General features: G+C 51.6%; 1 protein-coding gene across 1 annotated transcript; it reads left to right on the top strand.

Annotated features, from left to right (window-relative positions):
- Window positions 1-1,944: 1,944 nt before the first annotated feature.
- On the top strand, window positions 1,945-23,989 carry RAB10 (RAB10, member RAS oncogene family). Its single transcript, XM_040427074.1, has 6 exons — window positions 1,945-2,302; window positions 17,010-17,070; window positions 17,993-18,131; window positions 19,958-20,047; window positions 21,022-21,123; window positions 23,442-23,989. Exons 1-6 carry the CDS (start codon window positions 2,176-2,178, stop codon window positions 23,523-23,525), a joined length of 603 nt encoding a protein of 200 aa, XP_040283008.1. The 5' UTR covers window positions 1,945-2,175; the 3' UTR covers window positions 23,526-23,989.
- Window positions 23,990-26,154: the final 2,165 nt, after the last annotated feature.

Here is a 26,154-nt window from a genome sequence, read left to right as displayed (position 1 = left end):
TGTTGTCGGGAGTCTGGTTTGAGGCATTAGGTGTCAGGAGTCTGGTATGAGGCATTAGGTGTTGTCAGGAGTCTGGTTTGAGGCATTAGGTGTTGTCGGGAGTCTGGTATGAGGCATTAGGTGTTGTCGGGAGTCTGGTTTGAGGCATTAGGTGTTGTCGGGAGTCTGGTTTGAGGCATTAGGTGTTGTCAGGAGTCTGGTATGAGGCATTAGGTGTTGTCGGGAGTCTGGTTTGAGGTATTAGGTGTTGTCGGGAGTCTGGTTTGAGGCATTAGGTGTTGTCGGGAGTCTGGTTTGAGGCATTAGGTGTTGTCAGGAGTCTGGTTTGAGGCATTAGGTGTTGTCGGGAGTCTGGTTTGAGGCATTAGGTGTTGTCGGGAGTCTGGTTTGAGGCATTAGGTGTTGTCGGGAGCCGGTTATGAGGCATTAGGTGTTGTCAGGAGTCTGGTATGAGGCATTAGGTGTTGTCAGGAGTCTGGTATGAGGCATTAGGTGTTGTCGGGAGTCTGGTATGAGGCATTAGGTGTTGTCAGGAGTCTGGTATGAGGCATTAGGTGTTGTCAGGAGTCTGGTATGAGGCATTAGGTGTTGTCGGGAGTCTGGTTTGAGGCATTAGGTGTTGTCGGGAGTCTGGTTTGAGGTATTAGCTGTTGTCGGGAGTCTGGTTTGAGGCATTAGGTGTTGTCGGGAGTCTGGTTTGAGGCATTAGGTGTTGTCGGGAGTCTGGTTTGAGGTATTAGCTGTTGTCGGGAGTCTGGTTTGAGGCATTAGGTGTCAGGAGTCTGGTATGAGGCATTAGGTGTTGTCAGGAGTCTGGTATGAGGCATTAGGTGTTGTCGAGAGTCTGGTTTGAGGTATTAGGTGTTGTCAGGAGTCTGGTTTGAGGCATTAGGTGTTGTCGGGAGTCTGGTTTGAGGCATTAGGTGTTGTCAGGAGTCTGGTTTGAGGTATTAGGTGTCAGGAGTCTGGTTTGAGGCATTAGGTGTTGTCGGGAGTCTGGTATGAGGCATTAGGTGTTGTCGGGAGTCTGGTTTGAGGCATTAGGTGTTGTCAGGAGTCTGGTTTGAGGCATTAGGTGTCAGGAGTCTGGTTTGAGGCATTAGGTGTTGTCGGGAGTCTGGTATGAGGCATTAGGTGTTGTCGGGAGTCTGGTTTGAGGTATTAGGTGTTGTCGGGAGTCTGGTTTGAGGCATTAGGTGTTGTCGGGAGTCTGGTTTGAGGCATTAGGTGTTGTCAGGAGTCTGGTATGAGGCATTAGGTGTTGTCGGGAGTCTGGTTTGAGGCATTAGGTGTTGTCGGGAGTCTGGTTTGAGGCATTAGGTGTTGTCGGGAGTCTGGTTTGAGGTATTAGGTGTTGTCGGGAGTCTGGTTTGAGGTATTAGGTGTTGTCAGGAGTCTGGTTTGAGGCATTAGGTGTTGTCGGGAGTCTGGTTTGAGGCATTAGGTGTTGTCAGGAGTCTGGTATGAGGCATTAGGTGTTGTCGGGAGTCTGGTTTGAGGTATTAGGTGTTGTCGGGAGTCTGGTTTGCGGTATTAGGTGTTGTCGGGAGTCTGGTTTGAGGTATTAGGTGTTGTCGGGAGTCTGGTTTGAGGCATTAGGTGTTGTCAGGAGTCTGGTATGAGGCATTAGCTCAGTGTTAACCAACCAGTGGCCCCCAAGCCGCCTGCATGTGATCCTAGACACTCATTTACACACCAGATGTCACTGCCGCACTGTAATGAGGGCAAATCTGACAAGTTCGTTCTTTTGTACATGCTTCATGAGTTTGTTCATTGTCTTTATATTCTTCGCTTAATAAAGTTCGTTCATGCTAGTGTTATTATTTTATATACAATAAAGTTAATTAAAAAAAAAGTGTAAGTAAAACGCATGCGCGCTCCCATTGACAGTTGCGTGCGCGCTCACGTGACGGGCGGGTCCCCGGGAGCTGCTGCGGCAGGGGGCGCGCATTGGGGGGAGGGGCCGCCATTTTGTCCCGGCGAGGCCCTAGAGGAGGAGTCTGCAGGAGAAGGGAAGAGACACAGGGAGGAGGAGAGCCCGGCCAGCAGCACGATACGGAGCGGCTTGTTGTCAGCGGGTGTGCCCGGTACTGGGGAGGGGCCCGTGTATGACGAGACCGCCGAGCGGCGGCCGCGACTGATAGGAGAGGGGTCCCCGGAGGAGACACAGGGCCCATGGCGAAGAAGACGTACGACCTGCTCTTCAAGCTGCTGCTCATAGGAGACTCGGGGGTGGGAAAGACCTGCGTCCTCTTCCGCTTCTCGGATGATGCCTTCAACACCACCTTCATCTCCACCATCGGTGAGTCAGGGGCCCCCGGGGCCACACTACGACCTCCGAGGCCTGTCGTACTCATAGACCCCACCTACATGTATACAGGGCCCCCGGGGCCACACTGCTAACTGTGAGGCCTGTCCTACAGATAGGCCCCACCTACATGTATACAGGGCCCCCGGGGCCACACTGCTGCCAGTGAGGCCTGTCCTACAGATAGCCCCCACCTCCATGTATACAGGGCCCCCGGGGCCACACTACGACCTCCGAGGCCTGTCGTACTCATAGGCCCCACCTACATGTATACAGGGCCCCCGGGGCCACACTGCTAACTGTGAGGCCTGTCCTACAGATAGGCCCCACCTCCATGTATACAGGGCCCCCGGGGCCACACTACTAACTGTGAGGCCTGTCCTACTGATAGGCCCCACCTCTATGTATACAGGGCCCCCGGGGCCACACTACTAACTGTGAGGCCTGTCCTACAGATAGACCCCACCTACATGTATATAGGGCCCCCGGGGCCACTCTGCTAACTGTGAGGCCTGTCGTACTCATAGACCCCACCTCCATGTATACAGGGCCCTTTAGGGCCACACTACTACCTCTGTGGCCTGTCGTACTCATAGGCCCCACCTACATGTTTACAGGGCCCCCAAGGGCCACACTGATGTCAGTGAGGCCTGTCCTACAGATAGACCCCCACCTACATGTATACTGGGCCCCCGGGCCACACTACTAACTGTGGGGCCTGTCCTACAGATAGACCCCACCTCCATGTATACAGGGCCCCCAAGGGCCACACTACTAACTGTGAGGCCTGTCCTACAGATGGACCCCACCTCCATGTATACAGGGCCCCCGGGGCCACACTACTAGCTGTGAGGCCTGTCCTACAGATAGCCCCCACCTCCATGTATACAGGGCCCCCGGGGCCACTCTGCTAACTGTGAGGCCTGTCGTACTCATAGACCCCACCTCCATGTATACAGGGCCCTTTAGGGCCACACTACTACCTCTGTGGCCTGTCGTACTCATAGGCCCCACCTACATGTTTACAGGGCCCCCAAGGGCCACACTGATGTCAGTGAGGCCTGTCCTACAGATAGACCCCCACCTACATGTATACTGGGCCCCCGGGCCACACTACTAACTGTGGGGCCTGTCCTACAGATAGACCCCACCTACATGTATACAGGGCCTCCAAGGGCCACACTGCTAACTGAGGCCTGTCTTACAGATAGACCCCACCTCCATGTATACAGGGCCCCCGGGGCCACACTGGTAACTGAGGCCTGTCCTACAGATAGACCCCACCTACATGTATACAGGGCCTCCAAGGGCCACACTGCTAACTGAGGCCTGTCTTACAGATAGACCCCACCTCCATGTATACAGGGCCCCCGGGGCCACACTGGTAACTGAGGCCTGTCCTACTGATAGACCCCACCTCCATGTATACAGGGCCCCTAGGGCCACACTAGTAACTGTGAGGCCTGTCCTACTGATAGACCCCACCTCCATGTATACAGGGCCCCTAGGGCCACACTAGTAACTGTGAGGCCTGTCCTACTGATAGACCCCACCTCCATGTATACAGGGCCCCTAGGGCCACACTAGTAACTGTGAGGCCTGTCCTACTGATAGACCCCACCTCCATGTGTACAGGGCCCCCTCGTAGCAGTAATTCTGCGGCTTGTGCTGTCCTACACTGAGCCAGCAGTCTGTATTTATACAGGGCCCCGGGGCCACCACTGCTATAGGCGGTCCTATATACAGACAGACCCCACGTGTCTAAGGCGACTTTCACACTGGCGTTTTGGTTTCCGTTTGCGATCCGTTCAGGGCTCAGCGGTACTAAACGGATCAGTTTTGCCCTAATGGATTCTGAATGGAGAAGGATCCGCTCAGAATGCATCCGTTTGCCTCCGATCAGTCTCCGCTCCGGAGCCTGCAGCGTTTTTCTATCCGTCCTGGGATGCGGCGCGAGACGGGATGGATCCGTTTTCTGACACAATAGGAAACGGATCCGTCCTGGCTATGTTACAGATAATACATCCGGATCCATTCATGACGGATGCATGCGGTTCTATTATTGTAACGGATCCGTTTTTGCAGATCCGTGACGGATACGCACCAAACGCGAGTGTGAAAGTAGCCTAACACCGAGACCTAAGAGCCAGACATAGTGACCCAGGGGCCCCAGGAACCTGACAATATCTCAGACAACTCTGTAACCCTGGAGCCACAGTGTGTAGTGGGAGGTGTAGTAATGGGGACATCACCTATAGCAGGAGTCTGCCACCTCCGGCACTGCGAGCGTTAACAGCCGCACAGTGGGCATACTGGGAGTTGTAGTTTCACAGCAGCTGGAGAGCCGAAGGTTGCTGATCCATAACCTGTAGTAATATACGGATCCGGAGGTGACGTCCCCTGTAGTAATATACGGATCCGGAGGTGACGTCCCCTGTAGTAATATACGGATCCGGAGGTGACGCCCCCTATAGTAATATACAGATCCGGAGGTGACGTCCCCTGTAGTAATATACGGATCCGGAGGTGACGTCCCCTGTAGTAATATACGGATCCGGAGGTGACGTCCCCTGTAGTAATATACGGATCCGGAGGTGACGTCCCCTGTAGTAATATACGGAGCCGGAGGTGACGTCCCCTGTAGTAATATACGGATCCGGAGGTGACGTCCCCTGTAGTAATATACGGAGCCGGAGGTGACGTCCCCTGTAGTAATATACGGATCCGGAGGTGACGTCCCCTGTAGTAATATACGGATCCGGAGGTGACGTCCCCTGTAGTAATATACGGATCCGGAGGTGACGTCCCCTGTAGTAATATACGGATCCGGAGGTGACGTCCCCTGTAGTAATATACGGATCCGGAGGTGACGCCCCCTGTAGTAATATACGGATCCGGAGGTGACGCCCCCTGTAGTAATATACGGATCCGGAGGTGACGCCCCCTGTAGTAATATACGGATCCGGAGGTGACGCCCCCTGTAGTAATATACGGATCCGGAGGTGACGTCCCCTGTAGTAATATACGGATCCGGAGGTGACGCCCCCTGTAGTAATATACGGATCCGGAGCTGACGTCCCCTGTAGTAATATACGGATCCGGAGGTGACGTCCCCTGTAGTAATATACGGATCCGGAGGTGACGTCCCCTGTAGTAATATACGGATCCGGAGGTGACGCCCCCTGTAGTAATATACGGATCCGGAGGTGACGTCCCCTGTAGTAATATACGGATCCGGAGGTGACGCCCCCTGTAGTAATATACGGATCCGGAGCTGACGCCCCCTGTAGTAATATACGGATCCGGAGCTGACTCCCCCTGTAGTAATATACGGATCCGGAGGTGACGCCCCCTGTAGTAATATACGGATCCGGAGGTGACGTCCCCTGTAGTAATATACGGATCCGGAGGTGACGCCCCCTGTAGTAATATACGGATCCGGAGGTGACGCCCCCTGTAGTAATATACGGATCCGGAGCTGACTCCCCCTGTAGTAATATACGGATCCGGAGGTGACGCCCCCTGTAGTAATATACGGATCCGGAGGTGACGCCCCCTGTAGTAATATACGGATCCGGAGGTGACGCCCCCTGTAGTAATATACGGATCCGGAGGTGACGCCCCCTGTAGTAATATACGGATCCGGAGGTGACGTCCCCTGTAGTAATATACGGATCCGGAGGTGACGTCCCCTGTAGTAATATACGGATCCGGAGGTGACGCCCCCTGTAGTAATATACGGATCCGGAGGTGACGCCCCCTGTAGTAATATACGGATCCGGAGGTGACGCCCCCTGTAGTAATATACGGATCCGGAGGTGACGCCCATTGTAGTAATATACGGATCCGGAGGTGACGCCCCCTGTAGTAATATACGGATCCGGAGGTGACGCCCCCTGTAGTAATATACGGATCCGGAGGTGACGCCCCCTGTAGTAATATACGGATCCGGAGCTGACGCCCCCTGTAGTAATATACGGATCCGGAGGTGACGCCCCCTGTAGTAATATACGGATCCGGAGGTGACGCCCCCTGTAGTAATATACGGATCCGGAGGTGACGCCCCCTGTAGTAATATACGGATCCGGAGGTGACGCCCCCTGTAGTAATATACGGATCCGGAGGTGGCGTCCCCTGTAGTAATATACGGATCCGGAGGTGACGCCCCCTGTAGTAATATACGGATCCGGAGGTGACGTCCCCTGTAGTAATATACGGATCCGGAGGTGACGTCCCCTGTAGTAATATACGGATCCGGAGGTGACGTCCCCTGTAGTAATATACGGATCCGGAGGTGACGCCCCCTGTAGTAATATACGGATCCGGAGGTGCAGTGATGCGGTGACTCCCTGTGGTCCTGGTCAGTAGGGCCCCGTACCTGAGGCTGCAGTTCTGGGGTGTTGCCCTTTTTAGTTGCTCTTTGTATGCCTTCCAGTTTTTGCTGATGTGACCACCGTTGTGTGATCCGTGTTCCACCAGCCGTGGCCTCCTCTGATATGAAGCGTGGAGGTCTCTGTAGGGATGACTCCGGCCGTCTCCTGCTCTCATGTGGTCTAAGCCTCGGGCTGGTGATTGGCAGTGGAGACTGAGGTCGCACTACATTTTTTCCAGAAGAGTAAAAATACTCCTCCGACCATTTTTGAGGAGTATTTTTACCCGAGGAGGAGTGCGACACTTGCAGTAATTCACACAACCAGGGGCCACTACTGGTCTACAGAACATCAGGCTGTCATAGCATCCAGTCCAATATGGCGGATCTTCCCTGTACTCTACTACTTGGCTAGGACGTATACATGTGTGTGGGGCAGCGTGTGATGATCACACACCGTTTAGTCGCACGCTGCTGTCACCTTGTTCTGCGTCCACCTTCATGTCCGGGCCCAGTCTTTAGCTTCACCACCGCCAGGGTCCTTGTGCAGCGCGCCCGGGACTCCATATTTAAACATCCCCTGGGAGCCGGCCTCTCCTCCTTCCAGCGCCCGCTGGCCTCCCCTGATGCAGGGCCTGTACCGCTCATGCGCCCGCCCAAACTAACCAATAGCAAAGCTCCTTGCTGTCCGTAGCTTTGCTATTGGTTACTGCGGGCTCAGGCAGCACCGCTGCGCGCCCTACGCTGATGAAAAGCAGGGAAAAGTCTAAGGCGTACTGACTTTTTCCAGGGAGTGAAATGGCCTAAGCAGGCGTCATTGCCACCTCTGAGTGGAGACCTCTTTCAGTTGTCAAACCAGTTTCTGGAGTTTTGTCTAACTTTACACCGACAAGTTTTGTACACAAGAGGCGCCGGGTGGGTGCGCTTGGACAGGGTCACGGATGTACCACGGCTCCTCCTGTTCTTTTAGGTGTATAGAAGTAATGGGGGTGTTTTTGATAGGAACCCGCTACGAGCAGCGCCCCACTTAGTCTTGGTGCACCTGCCAGAGTTTTGCCCCCTCTCTACGGATCACACTGGGTTCCTTCTTCACCATGTGTGCAGTGCGATGACCAGTGTGTCCTGGACGACTCCTCCTTAGAGTTCCTCGTCAGTGACAGCTGTAAGGACACATGGTATCTGCACCGTCGGTGGCCTGAGAACAGTTGTCTCCTCCATAGCAGCGACTTCCAGTCCTCTGGTGACAGCGTTGACCGGAAATAAATCCTCTCCGAGCTGGAACGTGTCAGCATTTCTTTGCCCGGCTGTCACGATTGGAGGCCTTCTCTCCTGCACCTTCTGTTGGACTCCTGGTGGTCGGACGTGTGCTCAGATGTTGGATAGTTTTTCATCCTGGATTTTTCTTGCATAGCCCTGGGGGGAGGCCTGGTTCTAACCACTTGGCAGCCAAGATTTTCATGGGTGTCCAAAACATCCCCCAGACGCCTAGAGAAGACACCAACTCTGGGCACTCCTCATTCAGCTGTGATACCAGCCACAAGCATCATGGAGGTGCCCTGCGGTTTGTCATGGGTGCAGGACTTCTGACCTATCCCATGATCGAAGATGAGGACTGTTCTCTTGGAAGGTCCTTGTTTTTTGGCTGCTACGTCCAGGGTTTGGATCTCGACCCGTCTGAGCTGCAGACACTAAACCATTTTTTGGGGGAATTGTCTACTGATAAACAGAAGAAGGTTCAGGAGTGAATTCTTTGAAAGTCAGAGCCGTGGATCCCGGCCAACGTGGGTGGAGTCCATGGGCCGCGTGTGAAGATCCTCTGGGCGTTCACGTCTTCAGATCCTGAAGTCTAGTAAAGGAATGCCGGCAATTATAAGATTAAGCAGTGGCTGTCCACCCCTGTGGTGGAGAGGAGGCGGCAGCTCTGGTGCTGCTTCTATCCCCCCCGGAGCGTTCTGGACCTCAGTGTCTGATCGTGACTCGTGCGGTTGACTCCAGTGATCTGGTCCTTCCAGAGGCTCCGAGCACACAGAACCTGTGTGCGGAGGGCGACCACCACCTTCATACCGGACTATAAGACTCTGCCTGTCCTGGTCACTGTGCAGCAGTATGTCAGTCATCTCCTGCTTGTTCAGTGGCTAATATAACAACTACATGTCCCAGCATGCACATCACCAGGGCAAGTCATTTGTTTCCCCTGTAAGGAGCATGTCTGACCGCAGGTAATGTATGTATGCAGTGGCTCTACGAGCAGAATAGTGAGTGCAGCTCTGGAGTATAATACAGGATGTAACTCAGGATCAGTACAGGATAAGTAATGTAATGTATGTACACAGTGACTGCACCAGCAGAATAGTGAGTGCAGCTCTGGAGTATAATACAGGATGTAACTCAGGATCAGTACAGGATAAGTAATGTAATGTATGTACACAGTGACTGCACCAGGAGAATAGTGAGTGCAGCTCTGGAGTATAATACAGGATGTAACTCTGGATCAGTACAGGATGAGTAATGTAATGTATGTACACAGTGACTGCACCAGCAGAATAGTGAGTGCAGCTCTGGAGTATAATACAGGATGTAACTCAGGATCAGTACAGGATAAGTAATGTATATACACAGTGACTGCACCAGCAGAATAGTGAGTGCAGCGCTGGAGTATAATACATGATGTGACTCAGGATCAGTACAGGATAAGTAATGTATGTACACAGTGACTGCACCAGCAGAATAGTGAGTGCAGCTCTGGAGTATAATACAGGATGTAACTCAGGATCAGTACAGGATAAGTAATGTATGTACACAGTGACTGCACCAGCAGAATAGTGAGTGCAGCTCTGGAGTATAATACAGGATGTAACTCTGGATCAGTACAGGATGAGTAATGTAATGTATGTACACAGTGACTGCACCAGCAGAATAGTGAGTGCAGCTCTGGAGTATAATACAGGATGTAACTCAGGATCAGTACAGGATAAGTAATGTAATGTATGTACACAGTGACTGCACCAGCAGAATAGTGAGTGCAGCTCTGGAGTATTATACAGGATATAACTCAGGATCAGTACAGGATAAGTAATGTAATGTATATACACAGTGACTGCACCAGCAGAATAGTGAGTGCAGCTCTGGAGTATTATACAGGATATAACTCAGGATCAGTACAGAATAAGTAATGTAATGTCTGTACACAGTGACTCCACCAGCAGAATAATGAGTGCAGCTCTAGATTATCTTACAGGATGTAACTCAGGATCAGTATAGAATAAGCAGTGACTACCAGAAAAACTGAGTGCAGCTCTGGAGTATAATACAGGATGTTACTCAGGATCAGTACAGGATAAGTAATGTATGTACACAGTGACTGCACCAGCAGAATAGTGAGTGCAGCTCTGGAGTATAATACAGGATGTAACTCAGGATAAGTAATGTAATGTATGTACACAGTGACTGCACCAGCAGAATAGTGAGTGCAGCTCTGGAGTATAATACAGGATGTAACTCAGGATAAGTAATGTAATGTATGTACACAGTGACTCCACCAGCAGAATAGTGAGTGCAGCTCTGGAGTATAATACAGGATGTACCTCAGGATCAGTAATGTACGTCTGTATATAGACGGGTGGTCATGTATGCACGGTATAAGGTAAGGCAGCTGTGCGGACGAGGTTCCCGGTCCCCAGTATTGGCGGCTGCTCCTGGCTGAGGCTCATATACACTTGAGGTGTTGCTGGAGACGTCTTTGAGGTGTGAATAAGGCAGTCACGTAGGGAGCTGTAGGTTGAGCCGTTCTGTGCCTCAGGTGGAGCACAAGTCACTTGTCTCGTCTTGCAGAGCAGAATGTGCCAGGTGTCCACCATACAGGAGACATTACCCGCTGCTCATGGTGCCCTCTGCCCCTGTGGTGTGGGTGTCGTACGCTCTCACCAGTCTAGTAACGTGACAGATGACATTGTGCACGCTGCTCTGAAGCCCCTCCAGGCAGAATGGGGGAATGTGTTCATGGCATAAAAATAACCAGTGTCTATGACGCCGCACACGTGGCCAGGCTTGTCTGCTGGGGCCGGGCCCATCTGAGCAACAGGTCCATGTGCCGCTGCTGGAATCTCAGGGTCTTAAAGGGGTTGGCCAGGATCGGGAAAACATGGCTGCTTTCTTCGGCAGTAGCAGCACACCTGTCTGTGGGTTGTTATGATCTGCAATATCACACTCGGCCTGTGCACAGGTGTGGCGCTGTTTTTGGGGAAAGCAGAGCTGTTTCATCTCCGTCAAGGTGAACAAGCAGAGCTGTAGTGTAAAGCATGTCAGGTGGAGGGATCTTCTGGTGTAGCAGTATGTGGGTTATAGACCACCTTATCTGCCCCTCCCTCATTTATGGCCTAGAGGGATGGACGGCGTTTTGTGCTCAGGTGGCGACTGTGGAGCTGAGATAAGGATCAGGCAGCTGGAATTAAACATGTCCGATCCATCTGTATTGTGGAGGGGGATGAGCTGCGGCCAGGAGTCTGGCCTTCTCACCATGCTCGGCCACACTGGAGGTTCAGGAGAGAAGTCTGTATTGTGGCTGTGTTTTAGCTCGGATTGTTGGCGCTGACACTGTAACAAACCTCCAGCTGTGTGCGCAGGTCTAGGATCAGTTGTCAGCCGCTTCTTGATAATCATGGGGCGTAGGGTCACAAAAATATACTGGAACGTGGGATAATGGAGAAGTATTTTACCTAGGGCATCGGTGAACTGGCGAGACATCTGTCTGTGGAATACAATGTGGGAGCTACAGTGAGGACTGACACAGGAGATAGACTCTCGTGTGTGGAGACAGGGACGTCCTCTAATCCAGCGTCTGGCGCTCCGGAATGTAATGCAGGGTGCGGTAGGTGATCATGTGGCGGGGCCCCCGGGATCGGGTGTCTGGTTTTAGGCCGCTGCACTAAATGCTGCTGCTCATGTAAAATTGATGGCGGTAGCAGGAGGAGACAAAGGCTGCGGGCCATGGCCTGACACCCGAGACGCCTTCGGCACAAAGCGCGGCGCACATCGGGTTACCAGCAGCTGCTGACTGCAGTGTTCAAGGTCTCCGCTTGCTGGCAGTGAATAGAAGCATTCCAGCTTGTCCTGCACAGATGTTTTGGTACTTAGCTCTACCTGCTCCCAGGTGTGGAGGGAAAGTGACCATCGCCCATGATGCCGTGTGCAGGGTCCCGGGTGAGGCCGGGCAGAGTGCAGCCATTGTTCCCGCAGCGTCACTCGCTAATTATACGTGTGGGGTGTCTGCCGCCCTGTTCAGGCTTGTTACCCACTGCTCCCTCATGCATCAGGCCGAGATGTGAGACTTCCCACCCCCCAGAGAGGAGCGCCATCATTGTCTGCAACCCTAAGCCTCCTTGTTTGTGAATAGAATTCAAAAACAGAAGTGCAGACTGACACAGGGTGAGAGGAGCTTGTGACTGCACCTCCCCATGAACCTGGGGGGGGTGAGGCTGCACCTTTTTATATGTAGACTTAATCTGATGTTACATAGGACTGCAGGCGACGCCTATTGTACCGCCGTGTGGGGTAGCTCGGTAGTGTGCAGGTTGTGAAGAGTTCAGTGACGATCCCGGCTCTGCTGCATCTGGCTGAGCGCTGCAGGGAGGCTGCCTCTGGAGTTTAGGAAACGTTCATTCGGTCACTTTGTCTCGGAAGTTCCCCGCCCCCCAACCCCAGCAGGCTCTGCTGTAAATAACAGGGGCTGACATGGGACTGCAGGGTGATCCCAGTGCTGACTTCACCCCTCAGGAATGTAGCTGCTGGGACAATGAGGGGCTCGTGCATCACCCCCTGTTAACCCTTTACCGGCTTCAGTCTGTAGCATTTCAATCGCTTTATCATGTCCTATACTCCAGTTACACCCAGAGCAGCAGACTGATGTGGTGCTTGCAGCTCTGGATGTGACTGGAGTATGATGGGCTATAACACAAGTACGGTAGGGTTACATCCAGAAGCGTCAGAGTTCTCCCACCAGGATGGCGTTAAATTAGGGGTTGCTCTTCTTGTAAATGGCAGAGCAGACAGGACTGACATGTAATGAGTGTGAGCTCTGCAGCCAAGGTGTCCACCGTTGTGTATGAGGATGATCCAGCACCTCTCAATCTGTGGCACCCTGCTTGTCATCATATGGTGGAGAATGCATCACTTTTCCTGACCCAGTCCTGCTTGAACAGCTGAGGGTTTGTTACAATGTATCCCCGGCCCTCCTGCCCCGAGGGTTGCAGCGCGTCCCCGGCCCTCCTGCCCCGAGGGTTGCAGCGCGTCCCCGGCCCTCCTGCCCCGAGGGTTGCAGCGCGTCCCCGGCCCTCCTGCCCGTTAAGCACATGAACACACATCTCTCTTCCGTCCTGTTTGTTACAGTGTATCAGTCCAGAGTCCAGTCCTCACAGATCATTGTCGAGACTGGATATTGTAGCAAACCCTCAGCTGTGAGAGGTATGAGTGTGAGCCTGTGGATGTGAATAGGAGGGTTCCCGCGGTCAGTCCCCTTGGGCCGGCTCTGCAGTGTGCGCCCGCAGTGACATGAGCCGCGCAGGCTGACAAGCGTCCATTGATTGCAGCCTCGGCAGTGAATGGAGTGCTGGAATGCCAGCCCCGCTGCCCTTTGTTGTCCTCTGTGTGTGTTCTTTCATCGCAGCAGAGAATTTGGTCCTTTGTGTCTTTCTGTGACTTGTTCCCGGACCCTGGGAAGCTGCCCCCCCCCAGTACCCAGCGGCTGTGGTGCCGCCTCCTGTGCCCGGGCAGTCTGGGAGCTGCTTGTGATTGTGTAAGCGGCCATGTCTGCTCCTGACCACAAGTGGCTGCTGAGTCAGGGGCCCGCTGCACGGGTTACATGGGTAGTCTCCAGTTGTCGTCAGACTACAACTCCCAGCATGGGCCGACAGCCGCCCTTTCTGCTTAAATGATCAGGTTTCTGTGGGACAGTATAGAGCCTCAGGCAGCACAGAGTATTTCAGGATTAGAGTATGCTGGTCATGTGGAGCCTGCAGCAGCTGTTCCTATTATTGGGGGGTCGGAGGGGTCATTGTGAGGGTCAGGTGACCTCGGCCGGCTCCGATATCCGTGCTGTGTGCGCGGCTCCGGTGTGGTCGCTGCACCGTGTACTTCACTTCAACCACAAGCCGCACCCGCTCCGTGTGACGGAGTAGAGTCATAGCCAGGAGGCTCCATCACACAGCAGCCACCTCCTCACTGCTGAGGGTTTGTTACAATTGCATCCAGTCTACATTAGCTTGTTGCACTGATACATTGTAACAAACCACCAGGAGAGATTTGTGCCTCTGCCCGGTTAGTCTGGTTACAATTGTAACGAGCTCTCCACTTGTGAAGCAAGATTGTTCCTGTTTGCTGACAGCAATCAGAGGTGTTGAAAATTGGTTCTGCAACTTTACATTATACAGCGAGGTGTTGTAGGTGAAGATATTTGTGAGGAGGCTTCTGCAGAGCGCATAACGGGAGTCGCTGACCATGATGGGGGTTGTTGCTCTCGGCGGTTTCCCCGCAGGTCACCTTGTGGGGGGGGGGGGGGGGGGCGCTCATCAGGCCGCGCAGCCACTTTAGCCCTGCTCGAGTGAGTGATAAGACGCGGGCATTCGGACTCCTTTAGTCTGGCGCCCGCTAAGCCGGTGGAGAACGGTTTCTGGCCTCTGTAGGGACTTCTGTAATTTTGGGGACCTATAAAGGAAGTGAAAGCTGATTATTCATCTTCACGGGAGTAAAGCTCGTCTAGCGTGAGGTCCGTTTTCCCGGAAACAGAGCTGCAGCTCAGCGGCGGTACGGTGCAGATGTCACATCATGGCTCCTGTCTCCAGGATGTCACATAGGGCAGAGCTTGTGTGGATACATGGGGTGCTGAGGCACTGCTCGGTGCCTCACTCATGGGATTGACGGGCTGAATTGTGTGCGGTGATGTCACTGCTGGGAGCGTGGCCTCGCCCCCGTCCATTGTCTCTGCTGGGGTAACAGCGCACCCTCAGGCAGGGAGGACTTCATGCTGCTCTCCGCTGTAGTGAAGAGATATTAGATCAGTTTATTGCCGTTTGAGATCTGCTTGCTGTCAGTGAATAGAACCACAGTTTACAGAAGATCTGTGGTGTTACATAGGACTGCAGGTGACCTCTACTACGTTAACAGTGATGGCTCTCGGAGTTCAGATAACGTAGTAGAGGTCACCTGCAGTCCTATGTAACACCACAGATAACAGTGATAGCTCTCTGAGTACAGATATCTGTGGTGTTACATAGGACTGCAGAGGAGGTCTTTATTTTGTGTGGTAATGGTGCTTTGGAATAGATGGCAGTCAGGTGTAGAAGTTATGACATGGGACTGCGAAGGGATGATTGACATCTGTACATACAGAGCCACATTCCTGTGATGTCATCGCTGCTGTACACGTCCTGTTTTGAGGCGTCCCCCGTTCCGTCTTCTGCTGCGGTCGGTTTGTACACAGGAAGGGGGGGGGGGGGTCGGTTGACACAACGCGTTTATATTTGGGCTCGCTGCTGATAATGGAGACGCTGCGGGCAGGATTCCAGTTACCATAGAGCAGTGCATTGTGGGAGCGGACAATGAGCTCTGCATGAGCACGCAGATGTAGCAGAGCTGACTTTGGAGTGACCCTCCTGCATTGTCTATACTCTGATATGATTCACAAAGATGACTTTGGGCGGGGGCTGTGACTGAGATATTACAGATTCTGGATCTTTTCTTTGGGCCCTGTGGCATTTGTGTGACATCATCCACATGTTGGACCTGTTCCTGGATTCGTGGGTGGTGGGGTGGACCCGGTTTAACAGCACTTTATCTTTTTTGGAATGATTTCCTAGATTTCTTCATTCACATCCAGAGCTGCTTTTGAAACTTGCCTGGTTACAAGTGAAGCGTGACGGCACAATCGGCAGCTTTAGTAGTGACCAGAGAAGAAGCCTTCTGTCCCTCTGTGTGTAGTAACTAAAAAATGCCTGGGCCCCTGGCAGGGCACCGGCCGCATATGGCGCGGGATCACCTCGTAACCAGACCGACCAGTGGTGATCATACAGCTCCACCGCCGGCTCTGACGGGCATGTGCCACATAAGTGACTCCCAGCAGTGCTAGGATGTAATTAAGGGCTATCAGAGGACATTACATGGAGAGATGTATAAGAGTGAACTACAACTCCCAGTATGTTTAGACTATTATAGGGGGGAGGATATATGAGAGGAAATTACAGGGAGTTAGTAAAAGGAAGAACTACAACTCCTACTGTTTGGGGATATATAGAGGAAGAAAAGCCACTAACATCTCCTCCACACACACAGCACAGAAGTTCTGCCCCCTGACATGACATCACTCAGGTCCTTCACCACTTCTCTGCACTGCTGAGCTCTCTTCCTGCACTGGTCACATGATGACCTCACACAGGTCCTTCACTACTTCTCTGCACTGCTGAGCTCTCTTCCTGCACTGGTCAAATGATATCCCTCAGGTCGGTCACACTGCTGAGCTCTCTAACTGCACTGGTCACATGATGACATCACACAGGTCCTTCACTACTTCTCTGCACTGCTGAGCTCTCTTTCTGCACTGGTCACATGATGACATCACACAGGTCCTTCACTACTTCTCTGCACTGCTGAGCTCTCTTCCTGCACTGGTCAAATGATATCCCTCAGGTCGGTCACACTGCTGAGCTCTCTTCCTGCACTGGTCACATGATGACATCACACAGGTCCTTCACTACTTCTCTGCACTGCTGAGCTCTCTTTCTGCACTGGTCACATGATGACATCACACAGGTCCTTCACTACTTCTCTGCACTGCTGAGCTCTCTTCCTGCACTGGTCACATGATATCCCTCAGGTCGGTCACACTGCTGAGCTCTCTTCCTGCACTGGTCACATGATGACATCACACAGGTCCTTCACTACTTCTCTGCACTGCTGAGCTCTCTTTCTGCACTGGTCACATGGTGACCTCACACAGGTCCGTCACTACTTCTGTGCACTGCTGAGCTCTCTTCCTGCACTGGTCACATGATGACATCACACAGGTCCTTCACCGCCACATCTCTCTCCAGAGTCTGAGTGCTGTACTAGTGCCCCGGTGTAGGGATACGTGCTGGCCCCTGTTGCCACTAGTGGCGGACCCTGACAGTAAATAATTTGTCCTCCTGCTTCGGCTGTCCAGGGCCTCTTTCTGGTGCGGGCCCCATATCAGCGGCCACGACCATAGTTATGGCCCAGGGTCACGCCCCGTGTAGATTTTCTTGGCTGTAAAGCGTGACTAATGGTGACATCTCCACATTCACGGCTCTCGTCTTTGTCTTACAGGAATCGACTTCAAGATCAAAACTGTGGAATTACAAGGAAAGAAGATCAAACTACAGATCTGGTGAGCGTCAGCGCAGGTGGAGCGGTTGTAGTGAAGCGTCCTGTAACACGGGGCAGAGGGTTGTGTCGCTCCTTCTGTTACGGAATTGCTGGTGTACAATGAGGATAAGCGGCGTCCAGTCACCTCTGGCACCGTGTCTTGGAACAAATCTACTCTTATTTCCTTCTGATGCTCGGGGGTCCGGCATGTATGTTAAGGACCCTCCTTGCTAGCCTGGAGCAGAATCTGGTGTCGGCCGTGTATTCTGCTGCAGCATGCGTTCTCCTTATGTGAGCAGGGGTGTTGGACCCCCACCCTGGTCCAGTAATATGGGGAAGGGGCCGCAGTCATCTGATCCTAAGTGCAATGTGCACATACAGCCCCCATTCATCCGCTGCCGCCCTCCGCTTCCTGGCCGCCCAGTTATCCTTCCCTCCAGCTGCACTGGCCTGAATGGCTGCACTTAGCTTTTTGCACCTGCTGTCCTCTTGGCGGTCGGGGTCTATGCAGGGAGCGGGCCCGCCGTCATGTCAGTATTTGGGATCTGCGATTGTTCAGGGCGTAGTCGTGTGTAATCAGCAACAGCCCGTTTGTTGTAACAACCTGATGTGGAGAGAGGTGGGGCGTGTCCTCCGCAGTGAACTTGTTACAGTGATATGAGTGAAGCCAGGCTGATACATAGTAACGAGTCTACAGCTTCCCTAGTATAATCTTTCCATACAGTAATCTGACCCTGCGCCAGCTCCCGGAGGCCGGGCCCCTGACCCTGCGCCAGCTCCCGGGGGCCGGGCCCCTGACCCTGCGCCAGCTCCCGGGGGCCGGGCCCCTGACCCTGCGCCAGCTCCCGCAGCGGAGACGACCATACCATATTCTTATGGGGTGGGGGTCTCCTCATCAGGGGTGGGGGTTTCTTTTTCATAACCCTTTGTCTTGTCTTGCGCAGGGACACGGCCGGACAGGAGCGATTCCACACGATCACCACCTCCTACTACAGGGGCGCTATGGGAATCATGTTAGTCTATGACATCACCAACGCCAAAAGCTTCGAGAACATCAGCAAATGGCTCAGAAACATCGATGAGGTGAGGCGCGGGGACTACTCCTAGTGTGATGATGAGAGTGATCATACACCGGTCAGCCCCTAGACACTGCATTGTGCGACGCTGTGCTTGTGTTCTCGGCTTCTTCCCACCCTGGGATAATACTGCTTACAGCTGAGAGTTTGGTACTTTTGTATCCAGTCCAGGCCACACTCCAGCAGCACCAGCCCCTCTCCTGTCCTGATGGTTTGTTACAATGTGTCAGTACAGGTGACATGCATTAGTCTGGTGCTTACCTCACAGATAACTGGGTACAGTGGTTCGAAACACTCTACAGTGGGATTCCATCAGGACCACCGTCTGCTTGTATTCGCTGACAGCAAGCAGAGTTCTGGGGGGGGGGGGAATTAAGAAAATTTAAAGGGACTTAATGTAAGGGTGAAAAGTTCAGCAGCTTTCTGATACTTGCCACTTTTAGACTGCTTGCGGGAGAGGGTTTGTTACAGTTGGCTTCTACTCAAAGAATCTAATCCTCAAGACGTATACCTGAGGCCTATAGCGGTATCTGTCACCCATAGGGTAAGGTATACGTTTAACCCCTTCCTGGCAACTGCTGTATATTATGGCAGAAGTTGCAGGCTCAGGGGGCGGGGCCTGTTACACGGCTGAGGCCCACCAGCGATGGCCGGGATCACTGCAGCGTCTAAACTGTGGCCTAGTGAAGCCCCGACCTGCTGCCGAGCGCTCGTGTTAAACCCCGCCAGAGGCGTAATGCAGACACATAGTCCTCTAACCCCTTGATGATAGAGGTCCGGCCTAGGATCCTGGGGGGATCCTATGGAGGTCCTTTCCTGCTGCAGTTTAGGGGGCTGCCGTGCGGTGCTCAGCAGAGATCATGTCGTCCTCTTCCTTCAGTTGTGCAATGGCTGTCAGCGCCATAGGAATGCACAGAGCGATGACTAATCCTGGGAGTGACCCTCTCCGCAGCCGCCTGTGATCTGCTCTGCTGCCCCCTGCTGGCAGTAGGGGGTGTCTGCAGGTCTGGCGTTTGGCAGCGAGTCATATCTGGCAGGCCTCAACTCCGGCCTGCACAGGATAAGAGCCTGAGTCACCCCGGGCTCCTGCATGTCTCACTGGAAAGGTGTGCGCCTCTTAAAGGGCCCCTACCCCGTCATTCCTCCCGTTGTGCAGAAACGTGCGAGACCCTACAAGTTGTGAAGTCCCCTCCCCCATCCTCCCATTCAGTCTGTGCACAGCGCTCCATACCCTAAGGTGATGCTGCAGTATCAGACTGTATGGCAGTGCACCCGGGGGGCTGATGGCCTCCCCCACTCATCACGGTCATCTCCTGGTAACGTCATCTGTTCGATATCTGGTTCACTGCTGATCCCAAAATAGCCCCGAGCGGCCGGGGGTGACACAGCACTAGGGCCGGACGTATACACCTGCTGACTGTGTGATCCTGATGGGAGTAGTCATCCATACACAGCAAACCGTGTGATCCTAGTGCTGCAGCTTTCTGATAGACTTTGTGTCTAAATTTCTCACCATTTTCGAGACCTCTGCTTGCTGTCAGTGCATCGGGACATTCTTCATTCGATCCTGTATAGATGTAATACTTCTCCCAGCTGAGGTTTTGTTACAGTAGACTCCAGTCAATACAATCCTCTGAACTAAACGGCTCAAATCTCTCTCCTGAGCTGATGGTTTGTTACAGTGTGTCAGCGAAGGCGACCTGCACAGGTGAGACGTACGTAGATCAGGGCACGCCTTCAGATTAAGGTTGACTACAGTGAAGGACAGCAAGAAGAGGGCTTATTCGGTGGACGCTGCGTTTGTCACATTAACCCTTTACTCTCCTCTTACAGCATGCCAACGAAGACGTGGAGCGGATGCTGCTAGGAAATAAGTGCGACATGGAGGATAAGAGAGTGGTGCCCAAAGCAAAAGGAGAGCAGGTAACGCCATCCCGGGTGTGCTCTGCCACCCCCATAGTATAGGCCTGGGTGCACTGTGGGGGTTCCGATGTCTGGCACCATGCGTCCGGGTGACAACTGCGAGCGCATAGAGTGCCGGGTATTCAGGGGATGATGTAAGGCCTGTGACGTGCTGCTGCATCCGCCTCTCCTCAACATCCAATCAAAATGTGGAATGATCTGCAGTGTTAAGAGGGTCATTCTGCCAGTGTGTGGGGGTTGTCAGTAAACTGGGACCCCACAAATGGGCAGAGTCCGCACTGTCTGGCTGCCTAAATGGCCACTACACAATCTCAGGTCTGTGGCTGCTGTGCAACTACTACTCTCAACATGTCCTGTCCTGGTGGGGTTACCATGGGCAGAGGGCCCTGCGTATACATTACTGTGTGATTGTATATACGCTATAACATAAGCACTGTGCAGTGGCATCTCATCACTTCTGTGTGTCACCAGAGCTGCGGTAAATGTTTACAGCTCCGGACGCCTCCACCATGAGTACAGTCACCCCCATCATCTCCTCCCCGCAGCCTCCTAGTCCTGGAGCAAAGCTCTGCTTAGTGTTTTCCAGGTTCGAGCGTCACTCACAAATCATGCTTTGTACTCTAGTCACACCCAGAGATGCATTTACAGACTGCAGTTATTCTATGCACTACCTGTGCAACAGTTCTGAGCTCCCATGAAGGAAGCCAGCAGAGTTATGATTGCAGCTCTGGATGTGATTGGAGTCAGAGATCTGGCTTTACTAGGCAGCCGCTGTACAGTTGTCGGGTGCACGGTTATCGTGGGCCAGGACTGGGCTAAGCATGGATTGGGCAGGGTCACTCACGGCCGTATCCATTCAGGTGGTGGGATTGTTGGGGATGCTGTGGTTATAAAGCTGTGCACCTCATACGTGCTGCGACTTAGTTCCTTTGTTTCAGCGGCCGCCCCTCAACGCTTTTTCTTCTTTCTTCCAGATTGCTCGAGAACACGGAATTAGGTTTTTTGAGACTAGCGCAAAAGCAAACGTAAACATTGAGAAGGCATTCCTCACGTTAGCAGAAGACATACTTCGAAAGGTAAAGCATGGCGGATGAGTTTATCTCAGCCTGTGGGTGGCGCCCCTGATCATTCTGGTCTGATAAATCAATGTGTCCACTTTGGCGCTGATTAATACGGGGGGGGGGGGGGGGAGGACGAGCAGCCAATAGCGGGATGCGACGGTGACGGGCCTCTCTTGCTGCTATAACGTATACGAGGGGCCTGGGCATTAGGGGGTCTTTTAGACTTTGGATAACCGCTTTAAATAGTGTCATTACAAAGTGCAACTTGTCCTGCAAAAAACAAGCTGTCATACGGCTATGTGAATGGAAAAATAAAAAATGTATCAGTATGGCTCCGGGGGGGGGGGGGGGGGTTGAAATAAAAATAAAAAACACAGAAAATCTCTTGGTCCTGAAGGGGGTTAAATGAACTATCCAAGTGGGGAAGGTGTGCTTTTTTTTTTTTTAAAGTGAAACTTGTTTCTTTTTTGTATTTGCATTCTAAATGAAGCCTGCAGTGTAAAGAATGGAGGTTGTCATGGCAGTGTCCAGTGTTATAGAGATATATAGATACAAATCTAAATGTAAAAAAGTCACAGTATAAGGGCTCATGCACACAAACGTATTTTCTTTGTGTCCGTTCCGTTTTTTTTTTGTGGAGCGTATTGGGATCGTGTGCATTTGGTTTTCTTATGTCTGTTCCGCAAAAAGATAAAACATGTCCTATTATTGTCCGCTTACGGGCAAGTATAGGACTGTTCTATTAGGGGCCAGCTGTTCCGTTCCGCAAAATACATACGGTCGTGTGCATGAGCCCTTAGATGACTTACCCTGTACTGATCCTATTTCACTCCAGAGCTGCACTCACTATTCTGTTATTGGAAATGGTCAGAAGCCTTACGGGCAAACAGCACATGACTGCCACCACCAGGAGAACAGACTACACTGCCCAGAATGCCAATCACCAAAGGGTGCAGGGTCTCCTTATACAGAAGTGTGTGGACTGGGCATGCTGCAGGGGAAAATAATATGCAAAAGGTATCTCCCTTCTGAAGATACCTTCCTTTCCTTGGAAGATGCCTCTTTGCAAGTGAAGAAGAGCATGCTGGGAATTGAGCTCTGAATAGGGAGTGCAGCTCTGGAGTATAATACAGGATGTAACTCAGGATCAGTACAGGATAAGTAATGTAATGTATGTACACAGTGACTGCACCAGCAGAATAGTGAGTGCAGCTCTGGAGTATAATACAGGATGTAACTCAGGATCAGTACAGGATAAGTAATGTATGTACACAGTGACTGCACCAGCAGAATAGTGAGTGCAGCTCTGGAGTATAATACAGGATGTAACTCAGGATCAGTACAGGATAAGTAATGTAATGTATGTACACAGTGACTGCACCAGCAGAACAGTGAGTGCAGCTCTGGAGTATAATACAGGATGTAACTCAGGATCAGTACAGGATAAGTAATTAATGTATCTACACAGTGACTGCACCAGCAGAATAGTGAGTGCAGCTCTGGAGTATAATACAGGATGTAACTCAGGATCAGTACAGGATAAGTAATGTATGTACACAGTGACTGCACCAGCAGAATAGTGAGTGCAGCTCTGGAGTATAATACAGGATATAACTCAGGATCAGTACAGGATAAGTAATGTAATGTATGTACACAGAGACTCCACCAGCAGAACAGTGAGTGCAGCTCTGGAGTATAATACAGGATGTAACTCAGGATCAGTACAGGATAAGTAATGTAATGTATGTACACAGTGACTGCACCAGCAGAACAGTGAGTGCAGCTCCTCAGTATAATACAGGATGTAACTCAGGATCAGTACAGGATAAGTAATGTATGTACACAGTGACTGCACCAGCAGAATAGTGAGTGCAGCTCTGGAGTATAATACAGGCTGTAACTCAGGATCAGTACAGGATAAGTAATGTATGTACACAGTGACTCCACCAGCAGAATAGTGAGTGCAGCTCTGGGGTAGAATACAGAAAAAGTAATGGTTCTCCAGCTATAACTATAAGGCCTCTTGCACACGACTGTATGCCCTCTGACACATACGATCAGTGAGCGGGCCTTATGTCGTGCACATGGGTGTCATAGGTTACAATGATGCTGTGCACGTCGGGCCGCCCCTGTGATCTTGAGTGCACAGTATCATTGTAATCTATGATGCTGTGCGCTCCCGTGCGCACGATCAATGCCGCTCTGGGACGTATGGCCCGCTCACTGATCGTATGTCTCTCGTGAGCAAGAGGCCGCTCTCTCAGCCTTCCCTGGCGGCTCCCAGTTTCCTCGGTGTCCTATGGTCTCTCACCCGCTTCTGTCTTCTCTTGCAGACTCCGGTCAAAGAACCCAACAGTGAGAATGTAGATATCAGCAGCGGCGGGGGCGTCACAGGCTGGAAGAGCAAATGTTGTTGAGTCTTTTATTTGCGACATTCACCATTCACTGCCCCCCTCACCCTCCCATCCCCCACCCTCTTCCCATTGCAGCATAAACCACTTGACCCTTTGACACCCTCCATTTTAACCCTCTGATGAATGTCCCCTCTTCCTCTCATATTAACATTCATCTATACGAGTGCTTGCCGGTATCTCACCTTTCTGAATACAGACGAGGGACGACGACGCCTCCCCCGGGAAAGTGAAATCATGTTTGTTGCATATATATATATATCATTTTAAACACCCGTCCCCCACACACCTGTCCCCAACCCGTCACTACATTTTGGTTGTATCCTATGCCCCTCTTTACCCCTCCCCCTTTGTTCTGTTATCACTAAAAAGGAAAAGTGCGAGATGGCGACACGTGCTGCAAACTCTGCTCTACTGTTCTGGATGATAAAACCGATGTGTACCACAATAAAAGTTAGAATGAATCACTACTCCTGTATCTGTAATGGAGGTGGGGGAGGGAGATCGGGGTCCGGCTCTCAGAACTGCGGACCATAGGCCCCAGATCTATAGTTTTTGTCTTTTTATCTTTTTGGTTTGTTTAATGTGAGCTGTACACAAATGGCTGCTGTAACCTGAATCTGCAAATATATCTCCATATCTGCCATGAATGGTTTGGTTATTTGGGGCGCCTGCAATGTAAGCTCTTTGTACCTGTGAATGCCAGCTCTGCCCCCTGAGTCATTGTGAACCCCACCACCTTTAAGATGTCATCCTTTGGCCCAGCATTCTGTGTTTAATTCACAATATATTTTGATAGTAGTCAGAGCTTTGATTTTCTGATACAGAGCTCCAGAGAGGGAGCTCAGGAGACTACTGCATATAGATATATACAGCCACCACTAGAGGGAGCTCAGGAGACTACTGCATATAGATATATACAGCCACCACTAGAGGGAGCTCAGGAGACTACTGCATACAGATATATACAGCCACCACTAGAGGGAGCTCAGGAGATTACTGCATACAGATATATACAGCCACCACTAGAGGGAGTTTAGGAGACTACTGCATACAGATATATACAGCCACCACTAGAGGGAGCTCAGGAGATTACTACATACAGATATATACAGCCACCACTAGAGGGAGCTCAGGAGACTACTGCATACAGATATATACAGCCACCACTAGAGGGAGCTCAGGAGACTACTGCATACAGATATATACAGCCACCACTAGAGGGAGCTCAGGAGATTACTGCATACAGATATATACAGCCACCACTAGAGGGAGCTCAGGAGATTACTGCATACAGATATATACAGCCACCACTAGAGGGAGCTCAGGAGATTACTACATACAGATATATACAGCCACCACTAGAGGGAGCTCAGGAGACTACTGCATACAGATATATACAGCCACCACTAGAGGGAGCTCAGGAGATTACTACATACAGATATATACAGCCACCACTAGAGGAAGCTCAGGAGATTACTGCATACAGATATATACAGCCACCACTAGGGGGAGCTCAGGAGACTACTGCATACAGATATATACAGCCACCACTAGAGGGAGCTCAGGAGACTACTGCATACAGATATATACAGCCACCACTAGAGGGAGCTCAGGAGATTACTACATACAGATATATACAGCCACCACTAGAGGGAGTTTAGGAGACTACTGCATACAGATATATACAGCCACCACTAGAGGGAGCTCAGGAGACTACTGCATACAGATATATACAGCCACCACTAGAGGGAGCTCAGGAGACTACTGCATACAGATATATACAGCCACCACTAGAGGGAGCTCAGGAGACTACTGCATACAGATATATACAGCCACCACTAGAGGGATCTCAGGGGATTACTACATACAGATATATACAGCCACCACTAGAGGGAGCTCAGGAGATTACTGCATACAGATATATACAGCCACCACTAGAGGGAGCTCAGGAGATTACTACATACAGATATATACAGCCACCACTAGAGGGAGCTCAGGAGACTACTGCATACAGATATATACAGCCACCACTAGAGGGAGCTCAGGAGATTACTACATACAGATATATACAGCCACCACTAGAGGGAGCTCAGGAGACTACTGCATACAGATATATACAGCCACCACTAGAGGGAGCTCAGGAGGTTACTGCATACAGATATATACAGCCACCACTAGAGGGAGCTCAGGAGATTACTGCATACAGATATATACAGCCACCACTAGAGGGAGCTCAGGAGATTACTACATACAGATATATACAGCCACCACTAGAGGGAGCTCAGGAGATTACTGTATACAGATATATACAGCCACCACTAGAGGGAGCTCAGGAATTTATTGCAGTGTTATAATACAGTAAGCCTCCACTTAGTGGTGCTGGTTTCTTATGTCAGGAAAATGGATCTCTGACCACCCTAAGGGTATGTTCACACTGAATATTTTTTTATTCCTTTGATTGATCCACGCTCAAAACACATGCAGAACTTTCAGTGGGGTATCCTCAGGGGTTGTCTCACTTCAGCAAGTGGCATTTATCATGCAGAGAAAGAGAATACAAGGCACCTATGTATTGTGATTCTCCATGTTGCCTCCTTTGCTGTCTGGATTCATCTGAATGAAAAACCACATC

The sequence above is a fragment of the Bufo bufo genome, chromosome 4, assembly GCF_905171765.1.
Source record: "Bufo bufo chromosome 4, aBufBuf1.1, whole genome shotgun sequence".
Classification (NCBI taxonomy): Eukaryota; Metazoa; Chordata; class Amphibia; order Anura; family Bufonidae; genus Bufo; species Bufo bufo.
The sequence above is the reverse complement of the archived record's forward strand: the minus strand, read 5'-3'. Positions and strand labels throughout refer to the sequence as shown.